This window comes from Macrosteles quadrilineatus, unplaced genomic scaffold (assembly GCF_028750875.1).
Source record: "Macrosteles quadrilineatus isolate MER2022 unplaced genomic scaffold, UCM_ALF_1.0 Scaffold_7__1_contigs__length_78375512, whole genome shotgun sequence".
Taxonomy (NCBI): Eukaryota; Metazoa; Arthropoda; class Insecta; order Hemiptera; family Cicadellidae; genus Macrosteles; species Macrosteles quadrilineatus.
In genome coordinates this window covers 66,986,227-67,010,032 of record NW_026542600.1, presented here as the reverse complement: position 1 = coordinate 67,010,032, position 23,806 = coordinate 66,986,227, and the positions used below count along the sequence as shown (strand labels likewise).

The window sequence follows — 23,806 nt, the reverse complement described above, 5'->3', positions numbered from 1 at the left end:
ATTATAAATGTTTCACACAATGTTATTTTTATTCCAGGATAGTGATAAGTTCAAGTTTGGTAAAACAAAGATATTCTTTCGTGCTGGACAACTGGCCTACTTGGAGAGATTGAGATCGGAACGTCTCAAGCATTGCTGCATCGTTATGCAGAAGACAGTGCGAGGTTTCCTGCAGCGCAATCGTTATCTGCGTGTGTCTCGTGCAGTGTTGACTTTGCAGAGGGTCACGCGAGGCTTCATCGCACGCAGGTAAATATTGACTTAAAGAATACACAGTATAACGTGAGAAGAATTAAGATTATTTGTTAGGAGTTTAGTGTTCAGACAACATTGGGAAGTACCTATCATAATAAAAACATTAAATTAAAAACTTAGGAGGTTGCTAAGGATGGGGCTAAACCTGGTCCCCAATGACTCGGGTTCAAATCCTGCTGATCCCCAAGTCATTTTATGTAAGTCTAGGCCTAGCCTGGAATAATTTGAAACGCTTCTGGGCTAGAGCCTAGGTACCTAGGATATGAAGGGGAAAAATTGTTTAAGCCTATTCCCATACAATTTTTAGGTCAAATAATAACTTGTCTTTCTTGCTAATGCTGCAGAGTACTAGTTAGTTTTAATTTGTTTTCCCTCCATCAAGCATTAAATTATTTCAAAATTAAAAAGTTAAGAAAATATAGTTAATCTGTGGACATTGTTTCAGACGAGTAAAAGAGATTCGCAGAAACCATGCAGCAAAGCAGATCCAAAGGTATGTGCGAGGTTGGGTCAAGCGAGTACAATACTTGCGCATGAAGAGGCTGGCGGTGGGACTGCAGGCTCGTGTACGTGGCCTCCTGGCTCGTCGAAGGTTCCTGGAGTACAAGTATAATCATGCCGTGAGTATCCTCACTGTGAAACCTAGTTTTTTTTTAATAATATATAATATTGTAATAATGTATAATAATATTGTGGCTGATTGCTTTACATTAGGTATACAGCATTCTTGGTGTTGGCCGTTGTACCATAGAGCCTTTCCTAGCCTTGATTGATTATTTTCTCTCATTGCTAGTCTCCTTGTTCTCTCCTACAGATTCACTGTATAGCAATGTACAGTGTTTTAGTGTTTTTAGACATGTTGTATGATCTGTTTATAGATACTAGAACACATCTTTTGATTAGAGTTTAAGTGCTGCCTGCTTTTTAAGTCAGGATTTTTGTAGCTGGCAGTATATTAAAATTAGATTTCACCATCAAATACCTTTCCAGTAAATTATCTAAAGTAATGCAATATTATTCCATGCTAATCACTGTTATATTATTTGGGCCATAGTTTGTACCTGTTTTTCATTTGACTCTTTCTATTTCCTTATTGCTTACCGACAGTGGAATATATTTATTCTAAGCCAAATATGTTATCATTTGGTCGGTGAATCCAAGTCAATTTCAGAAACGCTTATTTTAGGTCAATCAGTCTTAATTTTTTTAGTCAAACTAACTATCTTAATATAAGAAATAAGTTTTCAATAATTAATGTCTCTATGATGAACATTAAATATTAAATTTTACATTGTAAATGTGGAGTGAGATCAATTCATTTATCAATTTTAGAACAACATCCGTATTTTACACAAATAAAAATCTTTGAAGTTAATAATTTACTCAACATCATTTTGTTGCATTTATTCAAGTAATATTTCAAGTACTGTACCATAATTAATACTGTTAAAGGATCTAACCAGTACGAAAATGAATTATAATAAAACTTACTGCATATGCAAAGTTAAACTGTTCTTAATTGTTTAGAAATAAAACCAGTTTATTTTAAAAGTGTTTAATATTTGTTATCTATTCAATATGAAATTAAAAGAACTAATATAATAATAATATTTCATAAATAATAATATATTGCTATAAAACAATGTACATATTGCAAGTCCAAGAGACGTGAACATTAAAAATTTAAATTGAATTATTTCTGTTCTCACAGGCGCTTGTGATTCAAAAGAACACTAGGGCATGGATTTGCCGTAAGAGGTATAAGGAGTCAATGCGCAAGTTGATTGTTGCTCAGAACGCTGTTAGAAGATTCCTAGCTCGGCGAAAACTTAAGGAGCTAAAGAAGGAGGCTCGAACTGTTCAACATCATATCACTCTAAACAAAGGGCTTGAGAATAAGATTATACAGTTGCAGCAACAGATAGGCGAGCTTGTGAGTATCGTATTGTTGTATTGATATAATAATTCTAGGACTTTTATGTTTGGTTCTAAGCCATTTTAGTTTATAAAAAAAAATCATAAATGGTTGATTGGATAAACAATTATGATGTTTGAAAGACTTTTTTGACATTTTAAAATATTTCCTTGTTTTCCTGTGTTTTTGAGCAGGTTATTTTATGATCTATGTTAAAAGGTTTATATTTTTAATTATAAAATCTACAGTTAAATGGTGTTAGTTTAATGTGTTTTATTTTTTATTACTGGCAACACAAAGAGTATGCTTTTATCTGGAATGAAATTCTTTGCAGACAAAAGAAAACAACTCGTTAAAACTGGTCAACAACGAACTTGTGGAAACTCGTGCAAAGTTGGAAGCTTTACGGGGTGCTGATGTTGAGCTGAAAAAGCGAACTGCTGAGTTGAACGAGAAAGAGAAGAAGTTGCTAGAAGCCACATCAGAACTAGAGCGAGAAAAGGGTGAAAAGGTGGATTTGATAACCGAAAAGGAGGCACTTCTCAATGAATACAATGCTGAAAAAACTCGCTACAGCAGTGATATTAACATGCTAAAAGAGCAGGTTGATGAGCTAAATGAAAAAATAAAAAGCAACCAGATTAGTGCAGAGGGTAAGAGTTAACTGCTTTACTCATGTGGTTTTAGTTCAATTTACTTTATTGTTTTGAGTTATATTGAGAAAATTGCATAGTAGTTCGTTTTAGGGACTGCGGTTCCCCCTCTTTAACTTGTATGTTGTCTTTGAACTATCAAATTAAATACAGATGTTAAGTCTGTAAATATGAGTGGTTTGAATGATTTGCACCAATGAAGTGGTGTGCCTAAATACAATTAAAGCCTAGAAAAAAATATTAATTTATTAGCATTTTAGGTACCGGTACCGTCTTTAATATGGATTTAGTTAACATATTCACTACCAGGTTAAACAAGACCCCTCATACAGAGGAGTGTGGCGGCTGGTAGGCAATGTGTTAAGTCAAATATCTGTTACCTCAAATGGTAGGGAGGATTTAGGGTAGTTTTGTTTTCTACAATGCCTTTCAAAATAAAACAATAAAGTAATCAGTTTTTATTTTATTAAATATTTTTAGAAAAAGGTTTGCTAACAAAATATAATTGAGTAAGTTGCAAAAAAATATTATTTCCTTAGTTTTTTTTTCTTATATTTAAAAATAAATCTTTGCCAATGACTTGTACGATAGAACCATGAATAAAAGTCTGTTTTTAACTGTCACTCTTTGTTTTCCGTCACTCAAAAAAACCATGGTTTTTGTTGTGCCTCAGTTTTATAATATTACACTTCATACATAAATGTTAATATTTATGCACTGTAAATTAAATTATACTATTTGTAACTAAGAGTGCACTGTGTTGTTTATTTACAAATTCATTGTTATTTTCTTTATAATAACAAGTTAAAAAGGAATTTCTGTTATCCCTCTATTCAGTTAGTCCCCTGCCACGATGGGCGGTTAATTGGGGTTTTATTATACTGGCAAAATTGAAATACATGAAATTTTACCTTTCAAATGTAACTAAACTTGAAGATTTCTGCTAGTTTTATTCAAAATAATCTCACTTTGTTGGTTCCAGAGTTGCTGAAATATCGATTGGACACAGAAAAACAACAGCTACTACTGGAGGCTGACAAAGACCTGAATAACTACCAGAAGGTTCTGTGTGAAAAGAATGACTTGGAGGCGCGTTGTGACATGTTGGAACGTGAACTCATCAAGTTAAAGGGAGGGAAGGTTACCAACCTACACAACCGTTCTCTGTCTGACTCATCAGGATTGTCACAAATAGATGACTCCATGATTACACTCATCAATGAGATGCCAGAAGAGGTAGGCTACTTGAAATATTACAAACATATTTGAGATGAAATGTCTTCTAAAATTAAATAAAGCCTTTCACACAATTTTAATTATATTCTAGGTATTTGATTTTAGGATTTTGTAGCAAGTAAGTAAGATAGACGTCCCACCAGTTGTAGATCAGCTGTTTTGTTTTGACAATGTTATCATCAGCTAGTGATGTGAAGTTCAGCCAAGGTTGGTCATTGAACACACAAACGTGAGATCAACAAAATACGAATACAAAATAAATAAACATACAAACATAATATTCGTTTCATTAACATCTCTCTATGAATATTGCAAGTTATTAAAGAGCGTCAAGTTATCCATTTATAATTCATTAATTTACAGTTTGAAAATGGTAACTGAAACATCTAATTGATCGCCATAGGCGATTTCTTGTATAGGCCTAGCTGGTAAACCCCTATAGCAAATATATTTATAACATTTATCATATTGTAATTTGTGTTGAGTTGACTTATGATAATAAATTGTTAACAATTTTCCAAATTTATCTCATACCTATATACAGAGATAGGCATAGAACCTCTATTAACCGTCATCCTCAGGACCGGGAGCTTGACAATTAAGCGAATAGACGGATAACAGAAATCCTATTTATTATAAACCTGTACAGTAAGTTGATTTAGGAGGTTTTAGAAGAAATTAAACCCTGCACAGGTGAATAATACATATTTATTTTTAAATTAACTTACTTACAAGAGTATTACAGAACTGTTATTTTGAATGTTGTACTTGTTCAATGTTCGTACAGTAAAATAAAATGACATTTCCAAAAAATATCTAAGTACTGTAGCAGGGTGACAGATAACAGAGAATGATGGGTATATTTGCTATAGAGAGGGGGAAGACCCTGTAGCTGCAAAAGCTGTGTCATTTGTGCTCTTCAATTTTTATAAGATTTAAGTAGTAAATTAAACTTTTACATGAAGAAATTGATACCTAAATATTCAGTAAGTTTTTATCTGTGAAAGTGTAAAATCGGTTTTCTCATTCAAGTAACCAATTTATATAAATTATAGTTTTTCTGATAAACTGCAGGATTATTTCAATGCTCATAGATAAGATGGGACCATAGATAAGCTGGGTAAGGAAAACCCGAGTGAGTGATCTGACCTTTGTACTGGCAACTGATAACTACAAACATGAATATCTGAAACCTGAATATATCTATACTTCAGATACTGATTACTTCAAGAGACTTTTAACCTTTTGATTTTATTTACTTATAAACCTATTTTTAATTTGATTTACTATCCTTTAATTTTCCCCCTGGTGGAATATATAGCATAAAGACTGTCTATTTACTTAAAGGACTTATTATTAATTTTATTTTTTTACAGAAGATGATTATTTTATTTTTATTTTAGTGAATATTACTTATTGTAGTTAGACATAATGAACCCATTAAAGAGAAAATTTAATACTGGTGAAAAAGTATTCGCAAAAATAAAAGGTTATCCATTTTGGCCAGCTATTATTACTGACATAAGCTCAGCTAACACCCTCAAGAAATACACAGTCAATTTCTTTGGTACAAATGAAATTGGTATTGTGAAGGAGGTTGATCTTTGTTTATTCAATGAAAACAAATCTCTCTATGGAATTTACAAGCCAAAAAATCCTAAATTTAATGCAGCAATGAAGGAAGCAGACCGAAGTTTAAATATAAGCTGTAAAGACAAAAGTATCTCTAATCTGTCAAATACTGAGCCTAATTCATTGCAAAATAGTTCTGAAGGTATATTTAAAGTATCTCCAGTCACCAGCACTCCTTTGAACACACAAGACCTCAAAGAACCTATAAAACCGTCAGATGATGAAGCAGATCCTATTAAAAATACTGAAATAACAGTCAATGAACTAAATAAAACAAGTAACTGCACAACTTGTGATCACCAACAGAGCAAAGTTTTACCTCACAGATCCACAACTACACTAGAAATTTTAGGGAATAACTGGCTCACAGATGATTCTATACAGTATTACTATCAGTTATTAACCTCATCCGTGCTCAACAAAACACAAATTTTATTGATGAACCCAATAATTTCCCAAGCTATCAAGTGTTTACAAGATTATGAACACTTACTTGACAAGGCGGATTTACAGAATAAATCTCACATTTTCATACCTGTAAATGACTCACCTGCAGTTGATAAACAAGGCGGTTCTGGCTCTCATTGGAGTCTGTTGCTTTATGTCACTGAGAGAGAGGAATTTTTATACTTTGATTCCTCACACTTAGCTAACTATACCCATGCGGAAAAGATATGCTTAGCTTGGCAGAAACTTATGAATATCAACAATGCATGCAAGATCACACCAGTGACTGTTCCTCAGCAGATAAATACTTTTGACTGTGGCATTTACTTGCTAATTTTCACAGACATAATTATACAGCACATTTTGCAAGGAAATAAGTCTTTAGATAACCTACATGCCTCATTTCCACCCATTACAGTAGAAACCTTGATCACAAAACGTGCCCTACTGGCTATGCTGTATTTTAATCTGGCGCTTCACCTAGACTCAAAGGCGATTTCTCAGATGATGACGAAAATGGCCGAGCAGCTGAGTGAGACTCATCAATCCTGTAGTGATGTCCAGATTAATCAAGAGAAAGAACCTTTCTGGGACATACAGCGTTCCCAAAGAAAAACAAAGCGGACACCTGAGAAAACTGACAAGGACAAAATAGTTATAACATCAAACCGATTTGAAGTTTTAAAGGAACTAGAAGTGTCAAATAAAATGCCTGAAACTACACTTGTCCCAACAAGACCATCCCAAAAAAGTGCCAATGCCAATACTAATAAAAATGCTGAGAGACCCAGAAAAATCCTTAAAAAACAGGTTAAACTGTCTCTTTACTCAGATAGCCAGGGTAGAAGTGTACAAAGCTTCATTGAAGATGCTGGGTGTGGAGAGATCAAAGCGGTTGGGTTTGTCTACCCTAATGCTGGCTTACTAAACGTAGTAGATTGTGCAAAGCATTCGTCAGATGACATCATTGTTCTCATGGGTGGCACAAATGATTCCCTCAATAATAACTTTCAATCTCTCTACAAATCTCTGGAAAGAAGCCTTCTTAAACTAAGTCAAAATAAAACGTTACTTATCACAACTGTTCCCAGGAGGTTCGATGCTGACATCATGGATCCAGTGCACAGAGAAATTGACGAAATGAACAACTTTATTGGATCAATAACAAAGAGAATAAAAAACGTTCATCTCATTGATCTGGAGGGCAACAGGTTTAAAAACATCCACTTTACAAAGCATGGACTTCATTTAAATCAAAGGGGTAAAAAAAAACTAGGTTTTGTAGTACGAGACACCTTGTCAAGAATATTATCTACAAATGCTTACGATGGACTTTCTTCAAGCAAAGGAACACAAGAGTCAACACGTGCTACATTTAAAAACTTGATTGAGCCGATACAAATAAGAGAAACCCATATGGCAGAGGTCATTAGATGCTATAAGCATGATAAAACTGTAGGATTCGGTCATAGCATTTCTGCTGATTTGTCTGACCCTGGAAACATGACAGCAGGGGTTGCAATTGTTTTCAAAGCGTGCTTTGGAAAACCACAAACACACCACTGTCTAACCAATCACCTTGCTGCACAAAATATCCCTAATGGTGCCTCTATCTACAGCTTAATAACTAAATCAAGATATTTTGAAAAACCGGACAAAACTAACTATGATGTTGCTTTCAAAGACCTTACCGAAGATTTCAAAAACAGGGGGCTAAGACATCTAATATGCTCCCCAATGGGCTGTATTCGAGACAAAGTAAGTCCAGATCACTTTATAAATAACATCCTTCATTTTCAAAAAAGTACTAAAGCTAAGGTCACTATAGTTTGTTATTCGCACAAACCTCTTCAGATGCTAAAGAACGGTTTAACCTACAAGGACTTCATGCTGCGGATGAAACAACTAGTAAGCGAGATACCTAAAACCAACGCATCAATTTCTACTGAAGCTGAAGCAATACCCATTGAACCTGTCGCTGATGTCATTGATCTTGTGGAGACTGCCATTGATTCTGCAACTGTCAACACCGAGACACCTACTGCATCCGTCACCCCTGTACCATCTCACCTTACTTCAACAACAGCAAGCCAATGTGTAAAAGTGATTGTGGCACCCGGCGACCTCTCATATAAGGAGGCGCTAGAGCAGAGTAACAGTGATAGTGCTATGAGTGATCCAGTATGTTCAAGCCTCAGTGGCTCTATGGTTCAGTCACCTCACAAGACTTTAAACTTGTTACATCAAGTGACTCCACCAATAAAGTAGCACAGTTCAAATATTCAGTTTCAATTTTTCATCAAAATATCATGCATTTACCTTCCAGAATCAATTCTTTAAAAGTAACACTCAATGAAATAAAACCTCATATTATAATATTAACAGAACACGCCATGAAAGAGGAAGAAATCAACCGTCTTAACATTAATAATTGTTACACAGTGAAATCATATTTTGCAAGAAAAAACACATCTAAAGGTGGTGTTATGATTTTATCAAATATGGAGTTTGAGTTGAGGGGGATGACTGTGCCTGAGTCACTGAGTGATGTTTTGTTAGAAGATATGCAATTTGAGTTTTGTGCCAGTAGCTTTATTATAAATAAACATAAGTATATTATAGTAGGAATTTACAGATCACCTAATTCAATTGTAAGCATATTTTTAGATAGTTTAAGTATTCTTATTGAGTATTTGGATAAGAAATGTGATGTGACAAATTGGTTGTAGCAGGGGATTTTAACATCAATGTACTTAAAAATGATAACAAACACAAATTATTTAAAGAAATGTTAAAAAGCCATAATATGAAATACCTAGTTGATTTTCCTACAAGGGTTACAGAAAACACAAAAACAGCTATTGATAATTTTTTAATAAAAAATATAGATTCATCTAAAATTAAGGTAGAAGGTCTAATAACCTTTTTATCTGATCATGACGGTCAGTTACTAGAAATTAAATCAAACAATTTAAAAAAAAATATTGGGCGTCCTAAAAAACAAGAAATACGCAAGTTTTCAACAGTAAACATTGACCTTTTTTCTTCTTTTTTGTCTAAAGAAACATGGACTGATGTATATAACGCTGCTGTGGAGGATAAATATGATAACTTTCACAAATTATTATTTTATTATTTTGATCTAGCTTTTCCAAGAACGTTAATCACAAAAAATAATAAAAAACAAGTTTGGATTACAGAGGACTTAAAAACCAAACGAACTACTATAATAGAACTAACCAAGGAGTATCGCAAGAATAAAAATAGTAGATTGAAATATCAGTTAGACCAGGAAAAGAAAGATTATAAGACTAAACTAATCCAAACAAAAACAGATTTTTTCAACAGTAAAATTAATAATTCTTCAAACATACAAAAAACAGTGTGGAGTATAATTAACTCTGAAATTGGGGATAAGCAGGAAAAACAATTCTCTAATTTTAATCTTAAAGTAGGTACTGAAACAATTTCTGACCCACACTTAATCTCGAATACCTTTAATGATCATTTCATTAATAGTGTAACAGACGTAGATAAAAGTAGTGACAGTAGCTTTGTCAAGGAAGATGTAATCATTAACTCAAACTGTCATCTGACTGTAAAACCTAAGTTTAGATTTAAACAATTAAATGAAAGGGAGGTGGAAAAAATTATAGAATCTTTAAAAAATAAAAATTCATATGGTCATGATGAATTGCCAGTGACAGTAATTAAAGCTGTTAAAAGTAAATTAAGTAAAGTCTTGTGTCATCTAATAAATTCGTCCTTTGTATCAGGCATATTTCCAAAACAATTAAAGCTTGCAAAAATAATTCCATTACACAAAAAGAATGATACAGCAGACGTTTTAAACTACCGACCAATATCTGTACTATCATCTATCTCTAAGATATTTGAGAAAGCAGTGCATTTGCAGTTATCTGAATTTTTGGAAACAAATAACTTATTGGATGATAACCAGCATGGGTTCAGACATGGTAGGTCAGTTGTTAGTGCTGCTGTATCTTTCATTGAGTCTGTTATAGACTCAGTAGACAAAGGAAATTTTACAACAGGTATATTTATGGACCTCTCAAAAGCTTTTGATAGTGTTAGACATTCAAAGCTAATAGAAAAACTTCAGGTTCTTGGTCTCTCTCAAAATGATTTAAATTGGTTCAGTTCTTACCTCCATGATAGATCTCAGTATGTAGAAATTTCCCACTTAACTAAATATAATAAAATTACTAAAATATCATCAAATTGTAAGCCAATCAGGTTTGGAGTACCTCAAGGATCAATTCTTGGGCCTTTGCTTTTTCTTTGCTACCTGAGAGGAGTAAACAGCGCATTAATCTATAAGCTTAATAGTAAGTTGTGTCTTTACGCTGATGATTCAAATCTCGTTTTATCAACTGCCTCACAAGAAGAAACTGAAGTGTGTTCTTACATTGAATTGGAAAACCTTGGAAACTATTTGAGAAATCACAATTTACTTTTAAATCCACATAAAACTAAATTTGTAATGTTCAAGACAGCTCAAAGTAAAATACTACTAGAACCTTTAATAATACATGATAACCATAACATTGAACACGAAAAAAGTATACATTTTTTGGGTCTGACAGTAGATCAAAATCTGAGTTGGGACGAACATGTGCATAAAATTTTGGGCAAAATTAATTCAGGAATTCACGCATTATCTAAAATGTCTTATTACTGTGATCTGAAAACATTAAAAAATATTTATTTTGCCCATGTTCACTCTCATATATTGTTCTGCATAGCGCTGTATGGTTCAACAAAAAATTTAAATTTGGAAAAAATATTAAAACAGCAAAAGCGAGCAATCAGGATCATGCTTAAGTTAGAGTATGATGCACCAGCAAAAGAACATTTCAAAAATCTAAATATTTTAACTGTTTACGGGCAATATATTATTGAAACTACTCTCATTGCAAAGAATTGTACAACTATCAATTTTAAGTCCCCAGCTCATTCGTATAATACTAGAAAGAGAAATGAGGTTATCCTGCCACATAGATTAAAGTTTTTTGAAAAGAAACCAACCTACACAGGATATACTTTTCTTAAATATATTCCAGAAAACATAAGAAGAGAAAATAATTTAAATAAGTTCAGGAAATTGCTGAAAGAATATTTAATACAACTGGCCCCTTACTCCACAGAAGAATTTTCCACCTCCCAGATATAACCTACTGTAGATATAAATATTTTTGTTATTACTTTTCATTTTTGCTTGGTTAACTGTACATAGTAGATTTTAATTAGATTTAGTATTGTATTATATATGACGCTATTTACTGTACAAACTATGTACAAAAAATGAATAAAGAACTTTGACTATGACTATGACTATGACTATACAGAGTTGATATATTGAACATTTATCTGTTGAAGGACTTTGGTTACGGCTCAGTGCGGTCAGCTAGCAGCAGAAGTACAGACCGTGGAAGTGACTGGAGCTCACAAACCACACCAGAGTCAACCATCAACCGCAGCAAGTCAGCCGCTGCAACCAACATACCACAACCAGATATCCAGGTAAACAATCTGACTCTCAACTATAATAGTAGCTTACGCAACAGTCTTAACAACACAAGTAGAAACATCTACGAGTGTCGTAAAGGCTAATTACGAGTTGCTTACACTACTTTACCTATGATCGTTTTTCATTCATGTTTATAAAATTTCATCACCTACACTCTTTCTGTAACTTTTTTCAGGGAATAGGCACTGCTAACAGCATTCTTACCATAAGTGTTGTTTCAGGTATAAGTAGACAAATATTAGCTTACCAATACTGAATATATTGAAACAATTTATTAACAACATTTAAATAAAACAAGCAAGATTTAAGTATCTATTTAAATATAATTATTATCAGTGAAGGATAATCAATAAAAACGTTGTGCATATTATTTGACCTTTTCATTAATTTAGGTGGTAAAAGATTATCACATACCGTTTTATCCCTTACTTCAATGTATTTTTTTACTAGAGTTATCTGACATTTTCAAAATATTTCAATAAACCTTCCTGGGACTGTTGGTTAGCAAATCGATAGTTTAATTTTTGGTTAAAGAAAGAATGTGTGAGTTTCTTGTACCGGTCGCAAGTAAAGTCAAGGGTCTTCAGGAGGTATCGCTGCCACCACTACTCTAATTAAGGGAGAGTAGGGCCTAATGAGAATGGGAAGATAAAAAATAAAATAGTAATTTTGATGCTGAACACGTGAGGTTTATTTGAACTATTAGATGCGAATGTGTGTGTATATATTAATTTTGAGCAAGAGCAATGATGTAGACAGTACCATGGGTGAAGCGTGATTAATACCTAGATGACAATGTCCGCGTGCCCCCCTCCCTATTCCAATACGGGATCAAGTAACTTCAATGCGTCTCTTTGTTCTTACACTTGCATTGAAATTAGATAAGCCCAAAAGGCCTGAAAGAACTAACAAAACTGTTGCAACTTAACTTAGAAACAAAAACAAACAAAAAAAACGAAATATTATTACACTTAATGTAGGGACGGTGACACGCTACATTCCGAGCAGCAGTCGGGAGATCAACAATTGAATTGGTTGTTACCAGCTGATGAGTTGATTGTTGACGTTCTAAGTGTTACAGTTTTACTTCTTTCTTCGCAATCCTTGATTCCCATTGGTCTGTTGCTTTACCACACTAGTTCTGTAAAGTACCTAAGTAAACATTGCGGTAAAGTGAATCTTTTCAATTCTAAAAATTGAATGGAAAAGGCTAGTTAAAAAACCATCGTAGGTAAAATAACGTTAAATGTTCAACCAACTCTCTAGCATAGTTATTGATTTTGCTTGAGATTTTCTTTACAAAAAAATGGAAGTGTAATGAAATACACACGACGTACAACGACGTATCTTTGAAACAGTAGTTTAGTTGAGTTATTGTTCGCAGCCAGTTGACGTGTCCCTGGTTCTGAAGCTACAGCAGAAATTGAAGTCTGTAGAGAGTGAGAGAGACAGACTACATCGCAGACTTGAAGACAAGGATGACGGACCTGCCGAACAGAAAGCCCAGGACAACTTTAAGGTAATTTTGTAAATGTTAAAACATGTCAATCAATGATATCAAAGTCCATCGGCTGATCACTAGATCTGATTATTGTTAACCCTGCATCTGGCAAACGACTATTGACTAGTCGCTAAAACTATTTCCTCCACTGGTAAATGACTGGTCACTAGGCGTTTTCCAATTTTCTTTTTTTCCTTACAAGTAAACAGTTCTACAATTTTTTTTTATTTGTCAATGATTTGAATTTGTTCCTTGTAATGTCAGAAAAAAATGTATTTTATGTAAAGTTTATTAATTTTATTTTCAGACTTTTGTCAAGGAGGTACTTTCTGTTATTTTTTCACAAACAAAATTAATGTGTCAACCAAACAGACGGTTTAGTAACCATTGTTTTGTGTGCACATAAGTATGTATCATTGTGTAATGTTCCAAATTGTACAATAAAGCACATTTCATTTCAATTTCATTACTTATGTCCAAATGTACTTGGAATTTCACAATCATAAACTTATCCTTTAACAAACATCACTTTTGTCTCATTTTTACTTTCTCATGTTTAGCTACAACAACTGGAAATGGAAAATAGCAAGTTAAAAGCAGATTTGACATCCCTGCGAAAAACTGTAGCCGATAATGTTCCAGGAAAATCAGCAGATGAGTTGATGAGTAAGTATTTTTAAACAAAGTAGCAAAAGTAAAGTATAGCAAATTTCACTCATCTACTCACTACACATAGGTCCCCGGGTGTTCCAAAAGTCTGGTAACGCCTTAACCCATTGGCGCCGACTTACGAGCGTTACTCGTCTGGCCGCCGCAGGTCCAAAATCCAACATGCGAGCGCAGCTCGTTTTTTTTTTAATTTGTTTACTTGTATAATGTTTATAAATATCTTGTTTTGTGTATTTTTAATAATTCATTTTTGGGAATAACAAAGGTTGTGTTTCCATGGAAACCAGATATCACCCAAAATCAGCTGTGGTAAGGTAAAACAAAATTTTTTTATGTTATTACTTATAAAAGTAAACAACTGTTGATTTTCCTACGTCATTAATTTAACTTTATGATAATTGTGTCATTTGGTGTCTGGATTAATCTTGGAATTTGTAAATTAAGTTTACTTTAAAAAAATTATTATTAAAATTATTTTTTATAATTTTTGTTTTTATTTTTTTAGTTTTACACTTTTAAAAATTTTATTCTGAACAAAATGGCAAAAGAATGATTTAATTATTACCAATACTTTTCTTGCTATAGCAATTAGAGTGAAAGTCTACAAATTCGGTAAAATTAATTGCTGACTGAGGGCTGCAGGCAGCACATTAATTCCTTCCCCTATGGGTATCTTGTATATTAATTAATGTGTTTTTCAACAAAGATTAAATCTACCATTAGTGATATTTCCCTCCCTCTACACTCCAGCTAAAAAGTTATCTACGTTAAAACACTGTCATAACCAACATGGTTGAGTTTTCACTTCTGTCTCTTAATCTCCGCTACGTAAAAGTTAACAAACTTTGAGAGGCTGATATTTCCAAAGGAATCTTCCTTTTCCAATTGGGTTTGCGGCAATGTGTTTCCCTAATAAAGGCCTTTAATTTGAGGTATAATTCATCCTATGTCTACATTTAAGATTTTTGAGACTTCCTTTGCCTACATTTCGTCCCCCCAAAGCGAAAAAAAAAAAAAAACGGTTTAAATGAACAAATAGTCAGCAACTACATTGAGGACGTAATTCTGAAGTTAGATTGTTCTGCGTTAATTAATAAGAAAAATATTAAGGCGTTGCCAGACTTTTTGAACACCCGGTATACCTCGAACATGATTGAACGTATGAACTTGAAACCTTACACAATGGTTCAACTGAATTTATGTAAAAAGACATGATTTTGATGAATTTTGCATTGAAACTGATTAATAAGGTAAAAGTAGAAATCAACTCAACTTAACAACTCCTTATTGATTTTAAATCTTTAAGGAAAGTCAATTGGCTGGTAAGGAATTTTTTTGAAAAGGAATATAGTTCAGCTAGCTTACCTGAGGAAATTTGAGTCCAGGGGCTAATAAATACACAATAAAAGAACATAAAACAGAACACTGATATTTCACCCCTTCATGTAAGACTTCTTCAGAGATTACGTTGAAGAGAAAATCTCTTTCAAACATCAAACTATCAGTTTTAAAGTAGTATTGTTTTTTTTTTTCTGTGCATAATTTTATTTCTGTTCATATTAACTATCCTTTGTGCATAAATTTTACTCATAAACTTAAACTGTTTGTAGTATTGTGATTTTATTATATTATATTTTCCGTTGTTTACTTTTTGTTCTGTTTAATGTTGTAAAGTTAAAACTGTTGACTTTTGTGTTGTGGATAATAACACATTATAATCTCTGAGAGCATTAGTGTTTCAAGAACATAACTATAGCCAAGTAATCTATGTGCAGAGCAATTCATGACTCAGGAAAAAGAGTTGGTTCGACTAGGGGATGAATGTGTGCAACTGCGGGGAGTCTTAGCTAACCAGACACAAGGTCTACGCAGCATTGCCACATCTAACTACGCAGCACAGGATATGGATATGTCTCTCATTAATGAGGATGGGGAGTTGGTGCTCGCGTTTGAGGCACAAAAGAAGATAAATAGGTAAGGAATATATAAAGTTTGAAATCACTGTCCTCTGTTGCCAAAAAAATCCCACTGTAAATTTTACACATCTCAAATATACATTCAATACTCTATTTAGTTTATCAATGCCAAATACATTTAATGAGCATCATAACACTTTCTGTTTATGCTCTGCTCACATTTTCTTAAACCCTACTTATTTTGCTTTAAAAATTGGAAAGGTTATTTAATTTGTCAGTTAAAATTATTTTGGGTGTTATTCTCTCAAATAAACCAATCAAAATATACCTGGAATACAGAAATAGTTATTTACGACACTAGTCAAAAGTATCAGTTTTTTCAACAAGTGAAAAATTTTATTCTCTCTGTTGTGAGAAATGTTATTGAGTTTAAAAAAGACACTTTGAACACAAATTACTGATTATTTTGTCTGCAGTTTTTGATTTGTGAAATGTACCTTAGTAAATAATAACAGTTAAAATAATAAAACGATAACAATAGGCTTTTATTAGGCAAGTCTTAATTGAGGTTGATGTTTTGTTGCTGAGCAGTATTATTGAAATGATGTGATAAACAATGTCATTGCTTATTTCAGAATTTGCCAAATGAAAAATACTTTCCATTTACAAAATGTACATACTGTTAATACTTAACAAATAAAATAACTATAATATTGTGGTATATATTACCTCGTCAAGTAATCCAAATGTTTTTATGTTAGGTTAAAAACCTACATGTTTCACCGTTAATACGGCATCGTCAGGGTACAAACACATAAAAGACATTACTGCCACACGCACACAATAAATAAATAACACAAAACGAACATTTAGAGGCCTATCACACGACGCGTACGGTCCCGGCGCAGGTAGTAGACTGCAGCGTCAGACTCCTTCCTCATTGTTGTCCTCGTTATCAGCAGGACAAAGGTCAGGTGGTCGATTACTTTGGTTTATTTAAACAATGAAGATAGAGTGTGAACGAAACTGCAGTTTTTCATTGACGATATGTCCACTTGCGGTGTTGTCGTTGTATAATTTGTAGATTTCAAATTCCTCAAGCGTGTTTAATTTACTACCTTTTCTGCACACATGTAGCACCTCTAGACCGTCAGCAATCCCACTCATATTATGGTTTAGGTCAATTAAATGTCGGGCGAACACTGAATTCTGTTTGATTGAACGTGGTTTGGGCCTGTGTTCATTGTAACGAGTAACGAACCCACGACCTGTTTGATCTATATATTGGCTTGGACAATCTTGGCATTTAACTTTATAAACACCTCTCATTTCAATTTTGTCTCTTGGTCGGTCAGTCTGTGACTGCGTGTTATGAGTACGGTTTGTGGTTTTGAATGTTAATTCTATTCCCTGCCTATGAAGCTCTTTGGAAAGACAATTTTGTAGTGTGTGGGAAAATTCAACGGAAAGTAAATAAAAAAAACGTCTTATAACACTTAAAACATATATTTACGCTTATACTGTTACTCACAAGAAGACGGTAAATATACAAAAAAGATGGTAAGTGGTGATCGATTTCGATTGGACACTCCAATCATCATCAGACCCAATAGGCGAATGACAAGCCTAGGAAAATTCAACACAAACGTACTTCTTACGCTCGTCCATTTGTTTGACCTTCCCATTGTGGTGTTTGGTTATAAGTTTGTCTACGAACCTGCTGTTGTAGCCGTTGGATGTGGCTATATGCTTAATAATATTGAATTCTTTGTTGTAATTTGTAGGACTTAGAGCAAGACCCCACTAGAAAAACAGGCCATGCTGCAGGATCCATGACGTCACACTAGTGGGTAGATTTCATTGATAAGTTCATTGCCATAGCCATTCCCATTTGTTTTAGTTAAATAAACAAGCTGGCTGTTTGTAAAATTTTAATGGTAAGAGTATAGTACAACTATCCACCACTGTGACGTAGTGTTGCGCTACCCGTGCTGCAGCATGGCCTGTTTTTCTAGTGGGGCCTTGCTTAGAGGGACCGTTAAAAGTCTATGTACCATTGAATTGAATGCTGCAATTTTTTGAGAGTGTGGGTGGTATGAGGTTGCATGAATGGTCTGGACTGAAAACGTGGGTTTCCTGTAAATTTTATAATCAAAACTATTGTTAATTTTAGTTACAGTTAAATCCAAGAAATTAATTGCGTTGTTTTCTTCTGTTTCCAAGGTGAACTTTAGTCTGGGAGCTATGTTGTTGAGATAATTTAACTGTAGATCTAACTGCCTTTTATTGCCATCAAACACAACAAGGGTGTCATCGACGTATCTATTGTAAAGGACTAATTTTTAAACAAAATAAAATGATTACCTTATCCAACCACATCATCAAAGTATCAATTCATTGTGGTATGTCAATAGATTCTTTAAAAAACTGTCACAGTCGCAATAATTAAAACTTGTCATGTAGATAAAATAGTTTAAATGGAATGAAAATTGATAAAACTGATTAAAACTGTACAAGCTGGCCAGCACTGTCTTATCACTGCCACTGACTAAATAAAACCGACTGAATCATGATCTTTCTAATGTCATGATTCAATTTTTCTATCAAACACATCCATCTTTATAATTTTAGTTTAGTCTAATAAATAAAATAATATTGCTTGTTACATTTTTAGAAACTCTTGCACCTAAGGGTCTCCAACCACATTTCCAGTTCCTCAATATAATAAAAAACCGTGTGATCTTACTAAATATCCTTTAGTAATTTGTTGATGTGTGAACAGGCAGTTGGAAGATGAGTTACAGACGTGCCAGATGCGATGGAATGTGGAGAGAGAGGAGCTTGTTGAAGAATTGAAGCGGCTCAGAGAAGACAATGAGAGGCAGCAAAGACTTCTCTCTGCCAACCTTACCAAGGGTCCTCAGTCACAAAATGAAGCTTTCCTGCAGCACGAGATCAAACGACTCACTCAAGAAAACTTGGTAACTCACCGTTCTCAAGTACTCAAGTAATTAGTGACTGATGATTAAAAGCAGATTTGTCACTTCCAAAACAGTTGATTTTAAATAAAATTAACACAAAGATATAACATGATTTTGATCTAGGTTTGTGCATTAAATGAAATGAAATGAAATGAAAAATTCTTTATTTTACCAGGCAAAGTACATTAGTCTAAGGTATGCATTATACATTAATCTAAAATATGTTTAAACATATTTGTTGTTATTGTCACTTGTTGGTTATGTAAATATCCAATGAGCCCACTTCTTTATGCTCATAGCAGGGCCATAGTAATAGGACTTTTTGTCAAAAATGTTCACAATAAACCCTCAATAACATGATTCATGTATTGAAATGAAAATAAGTCCTCCATATTACAATCATATTCAACTCTTCTGCTTCCATGTTATTAAATAAAAAGACAACATTACATAATGCTATTGAAGAAACTTTAATGCGATTATATTTATTTTTCCATTCTTTTAAGATATCTTTTATTTTTCTAGGATCTCCAAGATAAACATGATCAAATTGCTGATGAGTACAGAAGGTTGAAGAAAATGTACAAAGATCTTCACAGAAGAATGAAGGACGCTGGAAGTAAGCAATATATTTTTGTTATAAAAATCTTTGCCAAGCATTACTTCAACAAAAGCACTATTGCTTATGGTTGTTAGCAATTTTGTGGCGAGACTATTTTCATTCAAATTCTTTAATTGAACTAAAAATTGATATTCTTGAAACTTACTTATAATTTATTCAGAATTAGTATTTTTACATGAACTTGAAAATGGTGTATGTTCATAGGCTGTTTAGGGTTATAAAAAATAGTCCTTAGAAGTTACTTAAGAAAAAAACTGTCAGAGAACTGATTCTAGAAAATGGTGTAGTTTTTATGAGTTTCTCTAATATTGCTTTAATATCTGTCCTGAGATACCCACCCTGCAACCATGCTGAAATTTTTGTAATATTGCCAGAAAAACAGGAACCAAAACGTTTCAAACTTAAGTGTCTTTGACATCCCCGAGCTTTAAAATATTCAGTTAACCCTGCATCTGGCAAATGACTATTGACTCGTCACTTAGACTAGTTTCTCCACTGGCAAATGACTAGACACTTTTAGCATCAATTTCTTTAACTGCTAAGTTTCATCAGAAAACATCACTGTATTACATATTGCTTTATATAATTTTACACAGGAGATTCTAACATTTATTTTATTTTTGATATATAGTTTGTTTAGTTAATGTGGTGTAACAATATTTTGAAAGTTGGGAATAAAAACGTAAAATGCCGCAACTGCGTGTTTAGTGTGGTGTGACTTAACATTCTTTCTTATATTTTGTACATACAAATAATAATAAACATGACTTTTTTAATTTTTTCATGTAAAGAACCATTTTCTAAAAGTTTTGTATATCTTGGATTTTTAATAAAAAAACTTTTGTATTTTTCCCAATCCTCTACTTTGAAAAAATGTTAAAGGCCCATTTTCTTTATCTTTTTTGTTCTTACAAGTAAACTGTTCTACACATTTTTTTTTATCTGTCAATGGTATAAATTTGTTCCTTGTACGTCTTGAAAAATAAAATATATAATAGTATATACTTTTGTATGATAGAACACAGTTTATACAGCTCTAAAATAGCCGATGTACATAAAAATATGAGAAAAAAGTAAAAAAAAATAGATGCCAGGTGCAGGGTTAAAATTTCAATGCATGGATAACGGTGATGGATAAATTATTGTTATAAAATTATAATCAAATTTAAGAGCGAGCTGGTCTAGTGGTTAGAGCGCGGGACTTTGGTCCAAGAGGTCCCGGGTTCAAATCCTGCCAAATCACCAATGGATTTTATCTAAGTGATAATGCCACAACCCCTAGGTCTACCCTGAAGTAATGTGAAAAACAATCCCAGGCTCGTGCCTAGCGTCCTAGGAAAAAAAATCATTAAAAAATGGATAAATTATAATTTAACTTTTATAAATTATTTTGTGAAACATTTAATGACCTTTCCTTGTTTATTTTGACCCGCTTTATTTGATTTATTCTGTGTATCTTATCTTTACTTGGTCTGGAATCAGAATTATATCCAATTCATCATGCTGACAGCTTTCGACTGTACGTTGCAGCATCGCTGTGATGACGTTACTATCACTTGCCATTATGTATTGCTCTATTCATCTCTATAGGCCCGATACAACGTACTACAATGTCAAATTGCAATTCTGCCTGTACCCAGCCTAAGCCTCTGCCCAAAAAATATAATCTTCATAAAAATATGACTGTGAGAAACAGTTAATTTTATGGAGTAGTTTGTGTTAAGACTTTAAAAATGAAACCATGCAAATACTTGAATAATACCATGAAATACCATGAAGAATGCAGCTGATAGGTAACTTTTATTTGTGATTGATATTTAAAAACAGACATTATGGGACGGAGGGACTGGGTGGGGGTTTTTCAGGGGCGAATAGGGTTTTGTTTTGTTTCAATCTTAAATAGCACACAAGTAATTTGTTTATATTTTTCCCATAAGGAGACATGGATGATTCCAATTTGTTTTTCGATCAATATAGGCAGATAGACTGTACAATAGTAGATAGGTTTAAGGACATAAGTTCTGTTTTTAAAAGTAGTTCATTCAAATTTTTATACATGAATGTTCGTAGTTATAATAAAAATTTTGATACACTTTTATTAATGTTACAGTCAATCGATGTAAGGTTTGATTTCATGGCGCTTGGGGAGACATGGCTGGGTAGGGATGGGGGGTCGGGGTTGGACATAGAGGGGTATAAATTGTATTGTACAACTAGGGGGAAAAATAAAAATGATGGGGTCTTGATGTATGTGAGTGAGAGAGTGAATGTGTGTGAATGCAAGGAACTGGAGCTGGGTGACGTGCATGGACTGACTTTGGACTTTGTCCATCAAGGAACTAGATCTAACGTTCTGACTGTGTACCGTACACATGACAGCGACTTAGACAACTTTACTAACGCTCTTAGACATTACTATGAGAACAAAAATGACTGTAACACATACGTCTTCATGGGTGACACTAACGCCAACTTACTAGAAACTGACTACAAAACTGAACGCTACTTGGACGTTTTTTACGAACATGGTTTTATATGTGGCATAAATACACCTACTAGAGTAGTAGGAAATAGTCAAACAAATATTGACCACATATTTGTAAACCACAATGATTATACTGCCTTACAAACTGCTGTGGTGAGGACGGACATAACTGATCACTACAGTATCTGCCTACAAATAAGTCACAACCCCTACACTAAGGACACGTCACACAACGCAAACACTTACATTGACAAAACATCTTTGAGCTTAAACATTAAAGAGTGTGATTGGTCAGATGTCACGCACACGTGTGACGTTAACACATCTACAGACATTCTTTTTGGCAAAATTAAAGATTGTGTAAACAAATCCACAAAACAAAGATCTGTTCTCAAACCGAGGCTGAGGCCTCTCAAACCATGGATCACCCATGACTTAGTACGAAAAATAAGGGATAGGGACAAATTGAGCAAGTTAGTTAGGAGACAACCTTTTAATATGGAATTGATTTCAAAATTTCAAAGAGTAAAAAATGAGTTAAATCAAGATACAAAACTAGCCAAATACAATTACTTCAGAGAAAAACTTTCACATTCAAAAAATAATCCAAAAACATTCTGGAGTACTTTAAACGAATTAGCGGGTAGAGGTAATAAAAAGGACATTTTCCCACTTACACAATTTACAGGAAACAGACTGAATGTTGAAAACGACTGTAGATTACAGGTGGCCGACGAATTTAATGAGTACTTCGCCAACGTTGGTCCCAACTTGGCAGCAAGTGTGGATTCGGGCGGTTTACCTGTGGTCGATGACAATGACCACTCTGTTGACTCCATCCTCACGCTTCACACTGTCACTGAACAGGAACTGTACACTTACGTCACTAGACTGCGAGGTGGCTCAGCTCCAGGGTATGATTGTGTATCAGCTGAACTACTCAAAGACAACTGGGAGACACTTAAACAACCACTGCTACATATAACTAACACAAGTATCCAAAATGGTATATTTCCTAATGCCTACAAAATTGCCAAGGTAATTCCCCTCTTCAAGTCTGGTGACGTCACCAATATCTCAAATTTTAGGCCAATTTCTTTGCTAAGTGTGTTCACTAAGATTTTAGAAAAAATTATCAAAGATCAAGTTTGTCATTACCTTAATCAGCACGATATTTTGACACCCCGCCAGTTTGGTTTCAGAAAATCAAAAAACATCACAGATGCATTGTTCGAGGTTAATAAAGATATAAATTTGGCCATCAGTAGAGGCAGACGTGTTATTCTGGTATTTTTTGACTTGGCCAAGGCTTTTGACTCAGTTGAGAGATCATTTCTTTTAAAAAAATTAGAACTGGTAGGTGTTAAAGGTGTGGCTCTAAAATGGTTCCGATCTTATTTTGATGATAGAAAACAGTTTGTAAATATAAATGGAATCGATGGGAATCTTGGTAATGTAGATTTTGGTGTGGTCCAAGGTAGCACGTTAGGGCCTTTACAATTCTTGATATACATTAATAATCTTGTGAAATTGGACATTGAAGGTGAATTTTACCTCTTCGCCGATGACACCTTAGTTTTATTCCAAGGAGAAACTTGGGACTCAGCTTTTGCCAATGCCGAAAGAGGTGTATCGAAAATTAAAAAATGGTTTGATCAGAATATTTTAACGCTAAACGTCACCAAAACAAAATTCATTCCAATTTCCTTAAGAGCTCGAAGTGACACACTTCGCAACGAAATCAAAATTCATTCATGTGGTCAAGAAACCGGAAATAACTGTATTTGTCCAGTAATAAATAGAGTTCAAAATTATAAATATCTTGGAGTTGTATTTGATTCGAAATTGTCATGGACAGATCACGTGTCATATTTAAACAAAAAGTTAAGAAAGTTGATATTTGCTTTTCGTCAACTACACCAATTCCTTGAAAAAGATGAAAT

General features: G+C 33.6%; 1 protein-coding gene across 4 annotated transcripts in view; it reads left to right on the top strand.

Annotated features, from left to right (window-relative positions):
• Positions 1-23,806, top strand: part of LOC128997754 (unconventional myosin-Va) — a 66,012-nt gene that overhangs the window by 27,025 nt on the left and 15,181 nt on the right. For all 4 annotated transcript variants that reach the window (XM_054423416.1, XM_054423413.1, XM_054423415.1 and 1 more), the window contains 11 exons: positions 38-249; positions 701-875; positions 1,967-2,188; positions 2,505-2,823; positions 3,806-4,059; positions 11,539-11,682; positions 13,074-13,208; positions 13,751-13,856; positions 15,635-15,833; positions 18,558-18,756; positions 19,282-19,375. In XM_054423416.1, the coding sequence (XP_054279391.1) occupies positions 38-249; positions 701-875; positions 1,967-2,188; positions 2,505-2,823; positions 3,806-4,059; positions 11,539-11,682; positions 13,074-13,208; positions 13,751-13,856; positions 15,635-15,833; positions 18,558-18,756; positions 19,282-19,375 (2,059 nt within the window). The remainder of the gene's footprint in view (positions 1-37; positions 250-700; positions 876-1,966; positions 2,189-2,504; positions 2,824-3,805; positions 4,060-11,538; positions 11,683-13,073; positions 13,209-13,750; positions 13,857-15,634; positions 15,834-18,557; positions 18,757-19,281; positions 19,376-23,806) is intronic.